At 53.1% G+C, this 14,495-nt stretch overlaps 4 protein-coding genes across 4 annotated transcripts in view; 2 read left to right on the top strand and 2 right to left on the bottom strand.

The window, feature by feature from the left end:
- GUITHDRAFT_148326 (hypothetical protein) overlaps window positions 1–2,427 on the bottom strand; it is a gene marked incomplete at both ends in the record, with an annotated part of 4,298 nt that extends 1,871 nt beyond the window's left edge. Inside the window, 8 exons of the mRNA XM_005819805.1 lie at window positions 49–681; window positions 730–1,216; window positions 1,415–1,448; window positions 1,509–1,676; window positions 1,869–1,942; window positions 1,991–2,030; window positions 2,080–2,134; window positions 2,390–2,427. Of these exons, the coding sequence (XP_005819862.1) occupies window positions 49–681; window positions 730–1,216; window positions 1,415–1,448; window positions 1,509–1,676; window positions 1,869–1,942; window positions 1,991–2,030; window positions 2,080–2,134; window positions 2,390–2,427 (1,529 nt within the window). The remainder of the gene's footprint in view (window positions 1–48; window positions 682–729; window positions 1,217–1,414; window positions 1,449–1,508; window positions 1,677–1,868; window positions 1,943–1,990; window positions 2,031–2,079; window positions 2,135–2,389) is intronic.
- A 6,163-nt stretch (window positions 2,428–8,590) lies between these two features.
- Window positions 8,591–9,226, top strand: GUITHDRAFT_120947 (hypothetical protein; the record flags this gene model as incomplete). The annotated part of the gene is made up of 3 exons (XM_005819802.1): window positions 8,591–8,926; window positions 8,985–9,065; window positions 9,164–9,226. 3 exons carry the CDS (start codon window positions 8,591–8,593, stop codon window positions 9,224–9,226), a joined length of 480 nt encoding a protein of 159 aa, XP_005819859.1.
- A 1,348-nt stretch (window positions 9,227–10,574) lies between these two features.
- GUITHDRAFT_81938 (hypothetical protein) lies at window positions 10,575–10,928 on the bottom strand (the record flags this gene model as incomplete). The annotated part of the gene is made up of 1 exon (XM_005819803.1): window positions 10,575–10,928. A coding segment is annotated over one exon (354 nt), but the record flags the coding sequence as incomplete, so codon positions are not given.
- Window positions 10,929–12,119: 1,191 nt separating this feature from the next.
- Window positions 12,120–14,410, top strand: GUITHDRAFT_148329 (hypothetical protein; the record flags this gene model as incomplete). Its single annotated transcript, XM_005819804.1, has 5 exons — window positions 12,120–12,904; window positions 13,076–13,168; window positions 13,395–13,509; window positions 13,671–14,051; window positions 14,224–14,410. Coding segments are annotated over 5 exons (1,561 nt in total), but the record flags the coding sequence as incomplete, so codon positions are not given.
- Window positions 14,411–14,495: the final 85 nt, after the last annotated feature.

The following is a 14,495-nucleotide window of genomic DNA, read 5'->3' on the forward strand; positions in this document are numbered from 1 at the left end:
TCCCCCCCCCCCCCCCCCCCCTCTCACCCACTCCACCACCGTCCACACCTGCTCGTGGCCAGGGCGTCGATCTCGTCGAAGAAAATGATGGCAGGAGCCGCCTGCCTCGCCTTGCGGAACACCGCTGCCACCGCCTTCTCCGAGTCTCCGACGTACTTGCGGAACAGCTCGGGGCCCTTTACGGCCAGGAAGTTGAGCGACCCCTCTGTGGCCAGCGCCTTGGCGAGCAGCGTCTTGCTGCAGCCCGGGGGCCCGTAGAGCAGGACCCCAGCTGGAGGGCGGATCCCCATGCGAGAGAAGTGCTGGGGGTAGCGGAGGGGCCACTCAACCGCCTCTGCTAGCGCCGCCTTAGCCTCCTGCTGCCCTCCGATCTCCGACCACAGGACTTTGGGTACCTCCACCACCGTCTCTCTCAGAGCACTTGGCTTGACCCTGGACGATGCCAGGAGGAGGTCGTCAAGCAGGAGGGTGAAACTGCTCTGCTCTCCCGCGCTCCCTTGCTCGTCTTGCACAACCTGCGCCTCCTCCTCTGTCCGACGAAGAGCATGGATCACTGCGGTGTTGACCACCAGCTCAATGTCCGCTCCCACGTACCCGTGCATCCTGCTGCTAGCTTTCTCCAGGTCTTCTTCCGTGAGACTGTGAGGGACTCGAGCAAGCAGGATAGAGAGAATGCTCCTCCTGCGACCAACGAACTCAGCTGAGCAATGAAGTAGTCTCCTTCCTCACCTCCCGTCCGCAGACGGCACTCCGACTTCGATCTCCAGGTCAAGTCGCCCCGCCTGCCGCAGTGACGGGTCGATGGAGTCGGGCCGGTTGGTGGCAGCGAGGAGGAGGACGCGGGCTCCGTCGTCGCCCTCCTCCGACCTGCGCTGCTCGAGATCGTCGAGCTGCTTCACAAGCGCGCTCACCATCCTCCTCTCCATCTCCCCCCCTGACTCGCTCCTCTTTCCACAGATGACATCGATCTCGTCGATAAAGATAGCGCACGAGGGGTAGGAGGAGGCGGTCTGGAACAGCTCCTTGATCCTTGCTTCGCTGCTCCCGTAGTCTCCTCCCACCAGCTGCGGGGCGTCAACGCTGAGCAGCTTCATGCCCATAGCCTCGCATGCTGTACGAACGAGCAGCGTCTTTCCGGTGCCCGGGGGGCCGAAGAGTAGGACGCCGCGGGGAGGAGCGACTCCGAACTTTCGGTATTCGTGTGCAAGGAGGGTACCTACAGATGAAGAGGAGGAGGAGGAGGAGGAGGAGGAGGAGGAGGAGGAGGAGGAGGAGGAGGAGGAGGAGGAGGAGGAGGAGGAGGAGATGGCCCCAAAGACAAATGGGAGGAAGGAGCAATGAGAAGAAACCAGAAGAAGGAGTAGGCGCAAGCAGCAGAAGATTCAGTTCAGGAGTTCGCAACAATCAACCTCACCTGCTCTCAAGGCATTGATGAGACTCTCCGCCGCCTGCAAACATCCGCCAACCCTGAGAAGAGTCTTTCTAACATGAAAAGACGATCCCTGCACCTCCTCCTTGCTCTCTTCCCTCTCCTTATCTTTATCTTTGTTCTCGTCAACCTCTCCTGAGATGTTCAACTTTGTCTCAAGCTTGTCTCTAACGTCCTCCAGTGAGTTGTTGAAATCATTCTCATCTTGTTCCCGGGCTGAGGAGCCGAATACAATGTTGAGATCGGTCTGCCCAAGAACAAACACAGACAGAGCCCCTTTGTCCTCGTCCTCGTCCTCATCCTCATCCTCATCCTCGTCCTCGTCCTCGTCCTCGTCCTCGTCCTCGTCCTCATCGTCTTCACGTCTTCTCTTCTCATCTGTTCCCTCCTCCAGGAATGCGCTGATTCACCAACGTCAGCAGAGGTTGCCAGCGTTAACCTTCTCGCACCATGTCTGAGAGTCACTTCGAACGTCATCAACTAGTGCGACTTCTTCACGGCCGTTGAACGAGACTGCCAGTCAGCGCGTCAGCCGCCGCACAGCCCCAGCCGCCTCCTCACTCTTTATCCTCATCCCCTTGCACAGGAAGAACCCACTGAGCTGCGAACAAGTCAAGAGGAGGAGCTTGCAGGAGCAGCGTCGGCGCTACCTGCTTCCCAACCACCAAGGAGGCGATGGGCCCGAAGGTCGATGCTGAGCTTGACCTGTCCGCGTCACGAGTCAGGAGAGCAGTAGAGCAGGAGAGCAGGAGGCGAGTCAGCAGGGAAGTGCAATGGGGACGGACACGCGTATAGAGGCTGGCGGTGGGGACGATGGTGCCTACCCAGGAGGCTTCAGGCTGAGGAAAACTCGATCGCAGCGAGGGAGAGACGACTGAACCAGCTGCGATCGAAGCAAGAGGATTACCTCTCCTTGATAGGAAGTCAGCAACTCTTCTCTCCTCCCCCTCCTCCTCTCACTTTCTCTTCAACTTCCCCTTCCTCATTCCCTGACCCATCGTTCTCCTTCTTCTTTTGCCACCCCTCCAACGTTGGCCCATCATCGCTTTCAATACTCCTCCTCCTCTTCCTCCTCCTCTTCCTCTTCCTCCGAGTCTCTCCCCTTTCCGTCTCCTCCTCCTTGTCACCTTCCTTAACTGCAAGCAGCTCGCGCAGACTTTCTTCCATCCCGCACGACGTTGCAGTTGTGCTCGAGCTCGGCCAAACTCTTACCACTGACAACTTTCCTTCCTTTCCGGCCTCCCTCACCACAGATCTAGCGCATTCAGTCCGAAGAGAGTAGTAGGAAAGAAGTAGAATGCAGGAAATATCAGAGAGGAGGAGTAGAGAGGAAGGGATCAGGAGGAGGAGGAGGAGGAGGAAGAAGAAGAAGAAGAAGAAGAAGAAGAAGAAGAAGAAGAAGAAGAAGAAGATGATGATGATGATGATGATGAGGATGATGATGATGATGATGATGATGATGATGATGATGATGATGATGATGATGATGATGATGATGATGATGATGATGATGAGGATGATGAGGATGTCGATGATGATGAGGAGGAGCAAGTAACAAGATTGTAGGAGAACGGAGAGGAAGATGGGCAGTGCGAGGAACAGCGAGAAAGAAAGAATGCTATCATAAGAGGAGGGCTGGAGCCGAAATCTTACTTGAGCTCAGCCATGCTCTTTGTTCTTTCTGCAGCAGCATCCCCAGGTTGGAGCTTTCTCGCACCAGCGGCCAACAGGATTCTTTCACCCACCGCTATCCTCAGCCTGTCCGTCCAGTCACTCTCCCTTTCCATGGAGGCAACAAACCAATCCTTCCTGCGCATCGTCGCGTGCGCAAGGAAGACTGTGGGGATGGAGTCGAAGCTAGCGGAGCGACCGGGGGCTCTGATAGAGGAGAAGGCAGACCTGGGAGACGTGAGGAATAGGAGGTAGACAAAGGCTGCCCTGACCTGGTCCAATCAGCAGGAGCATTGGAGAAGGGGCTAGCTTTCTCTGCCTTCTTCGGCATCCTGATATCTTAGCTCTCAGAGGCTGCAACAATAAAGCGTGTCTTGGGGTTCGGATGTGTTATTTTCTGTCCGCTTCTCCCAGTCACCGCGGGCTGTTTGTGTGCATTTCCTGATTCCAAGTCAGCGGCCTGAGTCAACATCTTTTTAGATCCATCATCTCTCTTCTGCCACTCCTCTCATATCATGTACGTCATGCTCGTGTTGTTTTGTTTGCACTGTCGTATGACACTTTCACCTTCCCCTCTTCCCTTTGAGCCCAACATCGTCCAGAACTCGCTACGGTATTAGAAATGTCCTTGCTTCTCCCTCATGATTAAGCTCCCTCCTCCCTCCTCCCTCCTCCCTCCTCCCTCCTCCCTCCTCCCTCCTCCCTCCTCCCTCCTCCCTCCTCCCTCCTCCCTCCTCCCTTCTCCGCACCATGACGGCGTTGCGACTATTCACCATGAGGATATTCACAGGGTGAGCGGCGCGGGCCCGGGCCGGCCGGCCCCACCCCAGGGGTCCCGGTGCCAGTTACTGGCGCGAAGATCGGGCGAGTGACTCAAAGTTAAGTTAAAATTCAGTACTAGTACGAGCGCCATGACGACATCCGGCTCGTACTGATTTTAGCTTAACTTTGAGTAAAAGCTGCGGCCCGTTGCCACAGTTTGACTTTTATTGACAGCTGGCCGGCTGATCTTTTTCAGAGTTGCGCCGGCTGACTGCAAGTGACCCCCGGGAGTCCGAGGAGACGCCTCAGTGATTTAGTGGAGATAAAAGTCATAATAAAAGGATTAAAATGATATTAAGTTATCATCAAGTTGCTTCTTTACTACCAGATTACCCTCTTGAGCCTGTTATCCGCCCTTCAACCAATCAGGCCCTCACCAGGTTCCTTCGCCCCCCCGCCCCCTTCCTCCCCGCTCTTCATCGCCCCTTCATCACCTCAGCCTCCTCCTCTCCTCATGGTGTTTCGTCGACTCTTGTCTGTACCCCGTGATTGATCAAGTTCTCTGCCATGACGTCCTTCTCCCCCCCACCCCCTCCTTCCATTCGGTTTCAAAGCATTTGCTGGGGCCCTGTCGTCCTTGCACACTCCGTTCACCAGCACAGGGCTGTCGTCAACTTGACGGTGAAGAGCGATGGACGGGAGCTTCTCGACATCGTCTTCTTAGCTTGCATGAAGGCATCGGCAAGAAAGGCAGAGGCGAGAGGAGCTTACGAGTCCCACAACGACTGTGAGTAGCCATGAGACTCTTGGAAGCTGCCCAGTTTCATATTGCTCGGTTCCTTATCGTCACTTGCACAGTGATACTCTCTACGCACTCATTTTTCATCTCCTTGATAAAGCTTCTTCTTTGCTCTTTTGTGTCTGGACTGCAGACGGACTAGGGGACAGGGGGAGCGCTGCGTGCTGCGTGCGAGCAAGAAAGGAGCTCGCTTTATGCAATGCAAGAGAGCTCTGCCCTTTATGATCCTCGCGGTACTTGTCCTTCACTACCACATCCCCTTGCTCGATCATTTGTTTTATCATCCCTCCTCACCTGGCTGGATCTTACTCGGTCATCCATCTTCCGAATGACCTAAACCCTTGCAAACCGAGAACAACTCGAAGTAAGGGACAGCACTCAAAACGAGGCCTACCCTTGCTCGTCAACAAAGTCAGACCAAGGACTCAGAGGACTAGAAGCAAGTAGCAACTAGACGTGCTCGACATGGCGGCGAGAGCTTCTTCTCAAGTAAGATTTGTAGATTCCCTCAGCCTTCGTAAGGATCAGTGTCTTCAACCAGAAAGGTCTTTTCTCTCCTCATGCTGTATGCCCCACTGTGTGATCCAGGGGAGATGCTTTGAGCATACTCTGTAGACGCCTACAACTCTGCTGCAGGCAGAATCCTCAGTACCAGTCTGAGTCGCGCGGCGAGGCGCATCGAACGTTTGACTCGGAGGACTAGGTGCCAAGTATCTTGCTCTACCACCAGAGCCATGAGATGGAGTCCGATCAAATGCATGTCGGCGTTCAGCATGAGGCTGCCGCCTACTGAGTCAGACGATGGAAGGAGAAGACTGAACAACAACTCTGGCAGAGCGGAGCCGTTTCAAAGAAACTTGAGCACAAACAAGTTGAACTGGTCAAGTCCCGGTCCTCCGAGTGATCGTATTGTCACGGTCTTCGAGCAGTGAAACCAGCGGGAATCTGACGGCAGTTATAGAGGTTTTTACCACGAGAATTACCAGCTGCTGAGCTTTACTACACGAGCAGGAGTCATACCACCACCCGTTGTGGGTCTTTCGGGTATCAATGACCCCCTGGTGCTACAGCATTACTACAGCAGGGAGATTCCGCCCTTCACCTTTAAACACCCTGCCTTGACCTGCTCTCCTCCAGTCTCCCTCCGTCCTCCCTTGCCGCCGTGCTGTGCTTTCGCCATCTCCTGTGCTACTGTTTCGTCGTCACAGTCACTGACGCACATGGCTCCCTGCAATCCCTCACCCCTCATAACTTCCACCCCTCCTGCTGTCCTCTCCTCTTCAGGCTCGATACGACTGGATGCCTTGTGCTGGAGTTCGTCGTCTTCGAAACCCTTGACCACGAATCATCTCCATCTCCCAGGCAAAAAGCTCGTCGCAGTTGCAAGTGACGGTCAGACGCTCCTTCGCAACGTATTCGCAGCTCGAGACAAAGTGGCAGAGAAAGAGCGCCCCTGTCATCTGAAATCCTAGAGAAGAAGCTAATGGCGAATTGGATTGGTAGGAAGATTTGTATCATATGTGCGATAGTTGGATTTGTTTGAATGAAGAAATGCTAAAAACGACTTCAGTGTGGATGCGTGTCAGTGTGAAAGTTGGATGTGTTTGAATCAAGGAATGATAAAAATGACTTGGGACACTTTCCCGAAGTGCTTGTGTAGACCCGTCACGACTCGCATTGCTGCTTGACAACTGTGTGGATTTGCTCCAACGTCAAATCAAAGAGTAAGATGCAAAATGGTACTACGGAAGAGTGGCCGCAAGCTGCGATCAGAAGCATCTGTGTGATTCAGTAGAAGATCCTCAAGGATGATTAATGCTTTATCACCGATGAAGCATTCAGATGGCTTTGATGTCGATGACAGACTCAAACAATGTCATAACGTGTAGTCAAACCCAACTGGCCATGACAGCAAGACCCATAAGAAACTTCACTTTTGATCACCCTTTACTATCGTTCACATGCTCCACACCATGCAACTAGCTAGAAGCTCTTGGCTGACATGACCATCAAAACCATGACCCCTCCTTTCTACTGCAAGTACCCCTACCACACAGATGAGGCTATTTGATCGGCTACGTACGACTACTACTACGTCCCACTTCTCATGATCGGAAGCTACCCCCACCCCCTCAATACCCTCTCTTACCACCCCCCGTTTTCGACTAGTCATGGACACCTGATAAAGCCTGAAAAAAGCCGCCTGCTCCGTCTCCTCGCCTCCTCCCCTCGCGCTCTCTCTCAGCTCTTGGACGCTTAGCACTTGAGTTACCTCCGTCCCTCCTGATCCCTCGAATGATTCTTGGCTGCAGTTCGAGCAAACTTGAAACTATATGACGTCCCCTCCTCCTGCCCCCCTCCATCGTTCCATCCGGTTCAAGGAATTGCGCTGGAATCACTCTCCCTCTACAAACTCGCATGTTGTTCTCCGCACGCCTTGCAATCAAAACGCATCAGCAACAAGTGACGGTCAGACGCTTCTCAAGAATGTGCAAGCTGTTCGAAGCAAACTGGTGGACAATGAGCGCCCACGTCAACAGAAGTTGTCTTCTTGACAGACCGAGAATGGGGGACAGGGACTCAGTATTAGTAGTATTTTGACTCATTAAAAAACCCGAAACTTACATTCTCCAGTGATTGGTACCCGATTGTATCAGAGTATCCAAATCTTGAGAGTATGCAGGTAATTGATTGGATTCACTTCCAGATACGTGTCTGCCAACTGAAATATGTCATTTCGAGGCTTGTAACAGATTTTGCAATCGGTCAATTTTGTTTTTTTTTGGATGGATCAATAATGTCTTTGCATCATGATAAATGATACTGAGTCTAGACAGACAACTCTATTTCACATCTTCGAATCAATCCTGCAGTTGACAGTGTTGGTACAAGTGTACAACGGTGATGCTGGCCTTCCTGTTGTGTAGCCAACTTGTTTCGCTCTTTGAGTAAAAGTTTCGCTCTCAATCGTCTACTTGTTCTCTTGTCACTGAGTGCCCTTCCCTCCTACCCCCGGCCCCGGCCCCGGGTTTCTCCCCCGACCCCAGGGGGCCGGCGTGAGTAAAAAAAAACATCAAAGATGTACCCCTCCGGCGCTCCGAATGTTTTCTTGTTCCTTGATAGCCATAGCTTCTGTCTCAAAGGGTGGGGTATATTGCTGGAATTTCCATGGTGGGGGGTGGTAGCCGTGTGGGAGTCGAAAGGTGCTCGCATGGCATTGCAGGGTCGCTACGTACTATCATTTTAACTTAATGGTTTTTACCGAGGGGTGGATGGTACTGGCAGGTGCTCATCTTTATCGAAAACGAGTTTTTTCCAACTCAGCCCCTTGGCATCTGACGTGATCAGTGATGTCTCAAACGTTTAAATATATTATATTATCATACAATGATTTAAAATTGCTACATATCATTTTTAGGAGGTATCTCGGATTGTTAAAACATTGTAGCTGTTGGCTTCCTGCAACTGACGATGACGAAAGGGCGGCAAGTCAGAGAGGAGGGAGCGAGAGAAGGAAAGAGGAAATGAAGGAAAGAGTGAGGGGAGCAGAGGAATCATTATGCGATATGTGGGGCTCTGAAGCCTGTATTCGGGTACCAAGCATGGAAGATCTGTTGAGAGTGCAGAGCATACACACAAGCATCTTGAGTCATAATGCTTTAGTCGAGTTGGAGGCTACGTCATCATTGGGAGGATGGGCTGAAGGTGACAAAAAGTAGCAAGCAAGAGGGAAGTGAATGAATTGGATAGAATATTTCAAGACATTTCCGTGTGTGGTTGTGATATCGACTGACAGTACTTGCGCAGGAACGTCGTTGTTTCCACGCAATCAAGAGACTTGCTGTTTAAGATTCATCGGCATGCTTTCATCCTATTCCATGAGCGCCAGTACCAACCAAGATCAGACTCAATCCCTTGGCAGGAGTCAAATGCAAAACTTTGCCAGAATGCGGTCCATGCCGGCGCTTGACGCCTTGCAAGCGAGCAACCAGGTATCCTGCGGGGTCCTTCATCGTATTGATGCAGAGGACATGAGACTGCAAGCTGCTCGATCGCACCAGATAAGCTCTTTCCGGGAGAAACGTCGAGTGCATTATGAGCTGGACAACTTTCAGCGAAGAACCGTTTCAATGCCTGCGATGAAGACGAGCAACGTGTTCAATGAAGAGACCATGGAGACTCGAGACTCCATCCTCGATCTCCTGCATGAGCTGAGCGAGAATCATCCAGATGCCTTTCAGGCGTTGTTGAGCAAGAATCTAAAGGTGAGCCAGAGCCCTTACTCTTTGTTTGTTCCTGTTCTGACCCGCGATGCTCCGCAAGGTGCTATGCGAAGACCTTGGAGTCAAGCATGCGTATGAGGAGACAAGACACAATTTTGAGAGTCATTGCAAGGATCTGAAGGTATCAAACTGTGTTCTTGTATCCGCTCTTTCATGATTCTTGGAAATTGATCGCAATTTGACATGTTGGAGGCTCGAGACTGAGATTTGTTTGGACAGGTTGTGGAAGAAGCTGAGGAAGAGTACACCATCGATGAGATGAAACAAGACATGTATAGCTAAGATGAAACCAAGTCCTAATAGTATAGTTGGATCTTTTGTTTGTTGTAAATAGTTGTTCATCCATTCCTTCATATTCTCAAAAGAATGTGCATCACGTTTACAACGAAGCCGCATTTGCCAAATGCGTTTCTCGAATCCAATCAAACAACCCTTTCTTGCACCTAAAATGCAAGATCGGCTCCATACTTGTTCCTCTTGTAGTAGATGTTCTTGGGATTTCTATCTCTGACACGAGCGCCAAAGCATGTTCTGTCCTGGGGGTCGAGGAATGCTTCCTACCCACGGCATGTCAAGACAACCTCTTAGCGATGTCGTGCAAGAACCTGAAAGCGTTTCCCCATCTTTCGGTCTTCAGAGAGGGGCTGGTAGGTGATGTTTGTCTTCAAGATGTTCAGTCCAGCCTCTGCACAAGTTCAAGTCAACGAAAGTGAGATGAGACATTTCATCCTGGGCAGGAGCATTGCTATCACAAGGCGTGCAAGAGGGAGAGAACGAGCAAGGGGAGGTGAGGGACTATCGCGAGTGTAAGCAAACACCGAGAGGAAAGTGAAGGAGAGGAGAGGAACCGCAGAGTTGGCGCTATCAAGATGAAATTGTCATTTCCGCTACCTCTCATCTTGCGATCGTACTTCAAGTACTTCCCCGACAAGGGCATCTCCTCTACGTTGAAATGGTACTTCAAGTCTGCCTTGGGCTTGAACTTGTCCAGGTCCTGACCAGCAGTCTCCGTCTCCGTCTTGGCGCCCTCAGCTGGTTGCGCGTCAAGGTCCTTGAGGGCCATCCGAGCCATGGAGGAGCGAGCGACTACCCGAAACCTCATTTCCTCGAGCTTCAGCTGCTTCAGCTCCTCCTGCATCCGGTGCATGTACTCCTTGGACCACCTCCTGGCCTCGGGCTGCAGCATCAGCTGCTCGAGGCTCGTCAGCTGTTTGTAGTTCTCAGCTCTCTGCCTCTCAAGGGAGCCCTCGTCCTCCCGGTTCCTCCTCGTCCTCATCCTCTGAATGGCCTTGTTGACGTTCATCTCCACCTTGACCAGGTGGTGGAACTGTTGTACATTTCTCTGAAACCAGGATACTTCTTCCATCAGGTGATCTTCCTTCTTCTCAAGATGGTCAATCTTCGTTCTCACCTCGGCAAGCTCTCTCTGTATCATCGTCTTGTAATCCGAGTCGCCTTCCATGTACTTGTTCCTCGCGGTGCTCTCGATCAGCTGCAGTTGCGTCTCAAGCTCTCCCTTCATGTTCAACAAGGGTTTCAGGTCGACCCGCACTTGCTGCCAGTCAGCCTGCAGCTTCTTGACGTTGTTCTTTTGCACACACGCGTTGATCTCCGTCATGAGCACAGAGTTGACGTGGTTGTTCGCCAGGGTGAGCTTGGTGAGAGAGGTGTTGTGCCGTCTGAGCACATGCAGAAACTCGTTGGCTCCCTCGTCTCCGATGTTGTTCATGTCCAGATTCAGCGACATCAGCGTGCTGTTCGTCTCGAGCGACCGCGCAAGGGAGGACGCGCCTTGTGGGCCGATGTCGTTGTGGTACAGGTCGAGCTCCCGTAAGATCACATTCACCTTGAGCGCATGCGCCAGGAGGTCAGCCCCAAAGTCTCCGCACTCGATCCAGCTGAGGCTCAGGTCGGCCAGCCGCGGGTCGTTCCTGTTCAGCCTCCTCAGCACCACGTCCAGCTCGCTCTTCTTCTGCGATGTCATGGCGAAGTCGCTGGCGCAGTTGACGTACCACTTGGCGTTGGAGGGCCCGATGAGCCGAACCATCTCGAGCAGCTGAGCGGCGACGAAGGGGGGCGGAAGGAGGTAGAGGGGAAGGAGGGAGGAGGGAGGAGGGAGGAGGGAGGAGGTAAGAAAGGAGGGAGTCGACTTTAAGCCCACGGAACAGTTGCGCCGGGCAGCACACGATCTGAGCGTTTGAACTTCATCTCATCAGTTGCCATATGCTTGAGTCAGCGCTGCCATGGTGGTACGGTAGCCTCATCATAATCGCGCATCCGATATTTGACCAGCACATCAGCAGTGTTGTCATACATGAATCAAGGGAAAGTTTCATTTTGCCACCTTCCTTGTCAAGCACACTTGATAGTCGACCACCAGCCACTAACGATCCTAGAGACAGTCTCTGGCTCTCAAAGCACGACAATCAAACAGTGAAGTCAGTCAACGACCTCAGTGAGTCTCAGCAGCCTTGAAGGTTCGCATGCTCAGATGCGCATACACATGTCCGAGGGGAACCAGGGCTGGCAGTAAGATGCTGTCTGTCTGCATGCACTGCCGCGCATCTCATAGAGCATAGCGGCGGGAGCAACGGCCATCAGTTGCCGGTCCTACACAGACCGGGGAACTTTCTGCCTTGAAGTTCTCGAACTTCAAGGCAGAAAGTTTAAACTCAAAGTTTCCAAAGTTTGTTGATCCGATAGAGTAGTGATGCCCTTCGTAATGGCGGGAGATAGGCGACGACAAGGAGGAGGAGAAGGGAGAGGAGAGGAAGCAAGGAGAAGGCGAGAAGAGAAGAAGACGGAAGAAGGGTGAGGGCAAGCAGCAGCAGCAGAGCAGCAGGTGGTCGAGTGAAAGGGCGCGAGAGTGAAGCAGCGAAAGAAAGCTTGTCGATCCTTTGCCGAAGGAAAGGGAGAGATGTCGAACATCTGAAGTTTTGAATGAATCAGGGCATGTGGGACTGGAAGCCAAGATGAGATAAAGGGGGAAGGAGGAGGAGCGGAGACGGCAGGGCAGGGAGGAGGAGGAGGAGGAGGAGGAGGAGGAGGAGGATTCTCTTTTGAGGCGCTGTGAATCCGGCAACCTTCTTGCTCGCTTGTGCTGCTCTCATGACGTTGACGGGTGCATGGTAGGAGCGACGTCTGTGTGGGGACTTGAGCTCAAGCTCAGCTGGAGATGAAGTCAGCCAAGAAGTCCTCGCAGACCCAGTCGAAGTTGAGCCACTTCTTCAAGGTAGCCAACAATGCAGGAGCCGACAAGGAGGAGGGGCAGGAGAGGAGAACCCTGTTCTCGCATGCAGGCAAGCATCAAAGTCAAGATGCTCCTGCCAAGCAGAGATGCGAGGAGGAGAAGGAGATCGGCGATCCGAGTGGCGGAGACGGGAGGGACGTTGCGCTTCCAGCAAGCGGGAGGAAGAGAGAGCACGAGCAGGCCGAGAGAGGCAGCGGGGGGAGGAGCCTCCGCCGGAGGGTGAGGAGGAGTCTGAAAGAATCCTCAGAGGAGGAGGAGGAGGAGGAGGAGGAGGAGCGGATTGTGTCTCATGTGGTTGCAAGTGACTCGGACAGCGACGAGGGAAAGAAGAGCAGCTCCCATACCACCCCTGCCAAGTGCGAGATGAACGTGGACGTGTTTGACTGCACGCCAGCGATGAAGAAGAAGGAAGAGGAGGAGGAGGAGGAGGAGAAGAAGAAGGAAAGGAAGGGAGCAAAGGGGAAGGGGGAGAAGGGGGAGAGGAGGGGTTTCACGCCTTTCAAGAGGAAGTTGGAGAGTGTTGTAGAGGAGGATAAGGTGGAGGTAAAGACAGCAGCGAGCCTGACGGACAAGGAGGCTAAGAAGAGGCACGAGCAGTTTGTGAAGAAAGTCAGCCTGTTCAAGGAGCGGCTGGATCGGGAAGAAAAGAAGGAAGTGACAGACAGTCAGAGCTCGTTCCAGAGTGTCGATCTTGTCCCGACCGACCTCACGTAATGACTTCTCACCTCGTGTGGCTGTGATGTATGTGAGGGGCGTCGAGATATGCTGATGATGAGTATGAATTGATGCGATGAGGGAGAGGGAGGAGGAGGAGGAGGAGGAGGAGGAGGAGGAGGAGGAGGAGGAGGAGGAGGAGTGGGAGTGGGCTAACCTTCGACCAGGTATCCTAAAGGGGCCAAGCTGACCCCGTTCGAAGAGCAAGTTGTTGAGATAAAGAAGAAGCATCCTGATGTAGTTCTACTAGTTGAGTGCGGGTAAGTTCTCTCCCTGCCGCTTCCATCACGTTCTCCTCCTCCTCAACTTCCCCCTCCCCCCCTTCCCTCTTCCTCGTTTTCCCTTTCCGCCTCCGTCTCCTCCGTCTCCTCCGGTGTCTGCTCCCATCTTTCTTTGTCCTTTCTTATTCCTGCTCTGTACCCCGCCCCGCTCAACTCGTCTGCCGCCCTGAGGAGGGAGGTGTTCAGTCGGTGACCTGATACTCAGGTACAAGTTTCGCTTTTTGGGACGGGATGCAGAGATTGCGTCAAAAGTTCTTCACATCTTTCATCACATTGACCACAACTTCCTGACTGCTTCCATCCCAACTTTCCGACTACAAGTACACCTCGTCTGCTTTCTTCAGCTCTCTCTACCCAACGGCACCTGTTGGAGCAGCAGCTCTCCCCTCTTCCCTCTTCCCTCTCCCCTCTCCCCTCTCCTCTCTCGTCTCTTCTTCTCTCTTCTCCTCTCATCGAGGTCTTCCTGACCTCGCCATGGCAGGTTCACATTCGACGTCTAGTGGAGGCAGGGTACAAGGTCGGGGTGGTGCGGCAGATGGAGACGGCAGCGATCAAGGCTGCCGACGCGAAGCGGAGGAACTCAAACTTTCGACGCGAGCTGTGCGAGCTGTTTACCAAGTCGACGATGATGGTGGAGGACGTGGAGATTGTTGGGCACTCGTTCTCCCCCTCCTCTTCCTCCTCCTCCTCGGTCTACCTGATGTGCGTCTACGAGCAAGAAGGAGGAGGGGAGGAGGAGGCGGATGTTGGGATCGTTTGCATCGACACTTCGTCGGGGGACATTGTTTACGACAGTTTCAAGGACGACAGGACGCGATCAGAGTTGGAAAGTAGACTGTGTCACCTGCAGCCCAAGGAGATGGTGTGTTGATGGGGAGGAGGAGGAGGAAGAGGAGGACGAGGACGAGGAGGACGGGGGGAGGGGAGGAGGACGAGGACGAGGACGAGGAGGAGGAATTTTTTTTGGTGGGGGGATGAAGGACGAGGAGGACGAGGAGGACGAGGAGGATCGTTCGACTTGACATCATTGTCAGGTACTCCCGGAGAATCTGTCAGTAAATAGCATGAAGTTGATCAAACGGCATGTTGGGGGGAGGCAGAAAAGTTCGACGAGAGTTGAAATTATCTCTCCCAACTTGTTCAAGCAAGCTGCCGCTCACCGTGCAATCTCTTCGTTCTTTGACAAGAATGATGGGGATGAAGGAAGGAGCGACGACGATGGTGAGAGATTGCGAGCACTTGAGAAACATCCTGATTAAGAGAGAACATGCGAGTCAGCAAGATCAGGAAGCAACACAACAGAGAG

This window comes from Guillardia theta (genome assembly GCF_000315625.1).
Source record: "Guillardia theta CCMP2712 unplaced genomic scaffold GUITHscaffold_205, whole genome shotgun sequence".
NCBI lineage: Eukaryota > Cryptophyceae > Pyrenomonadales > Geminigeraceae > Guillardia > Guillardia theta.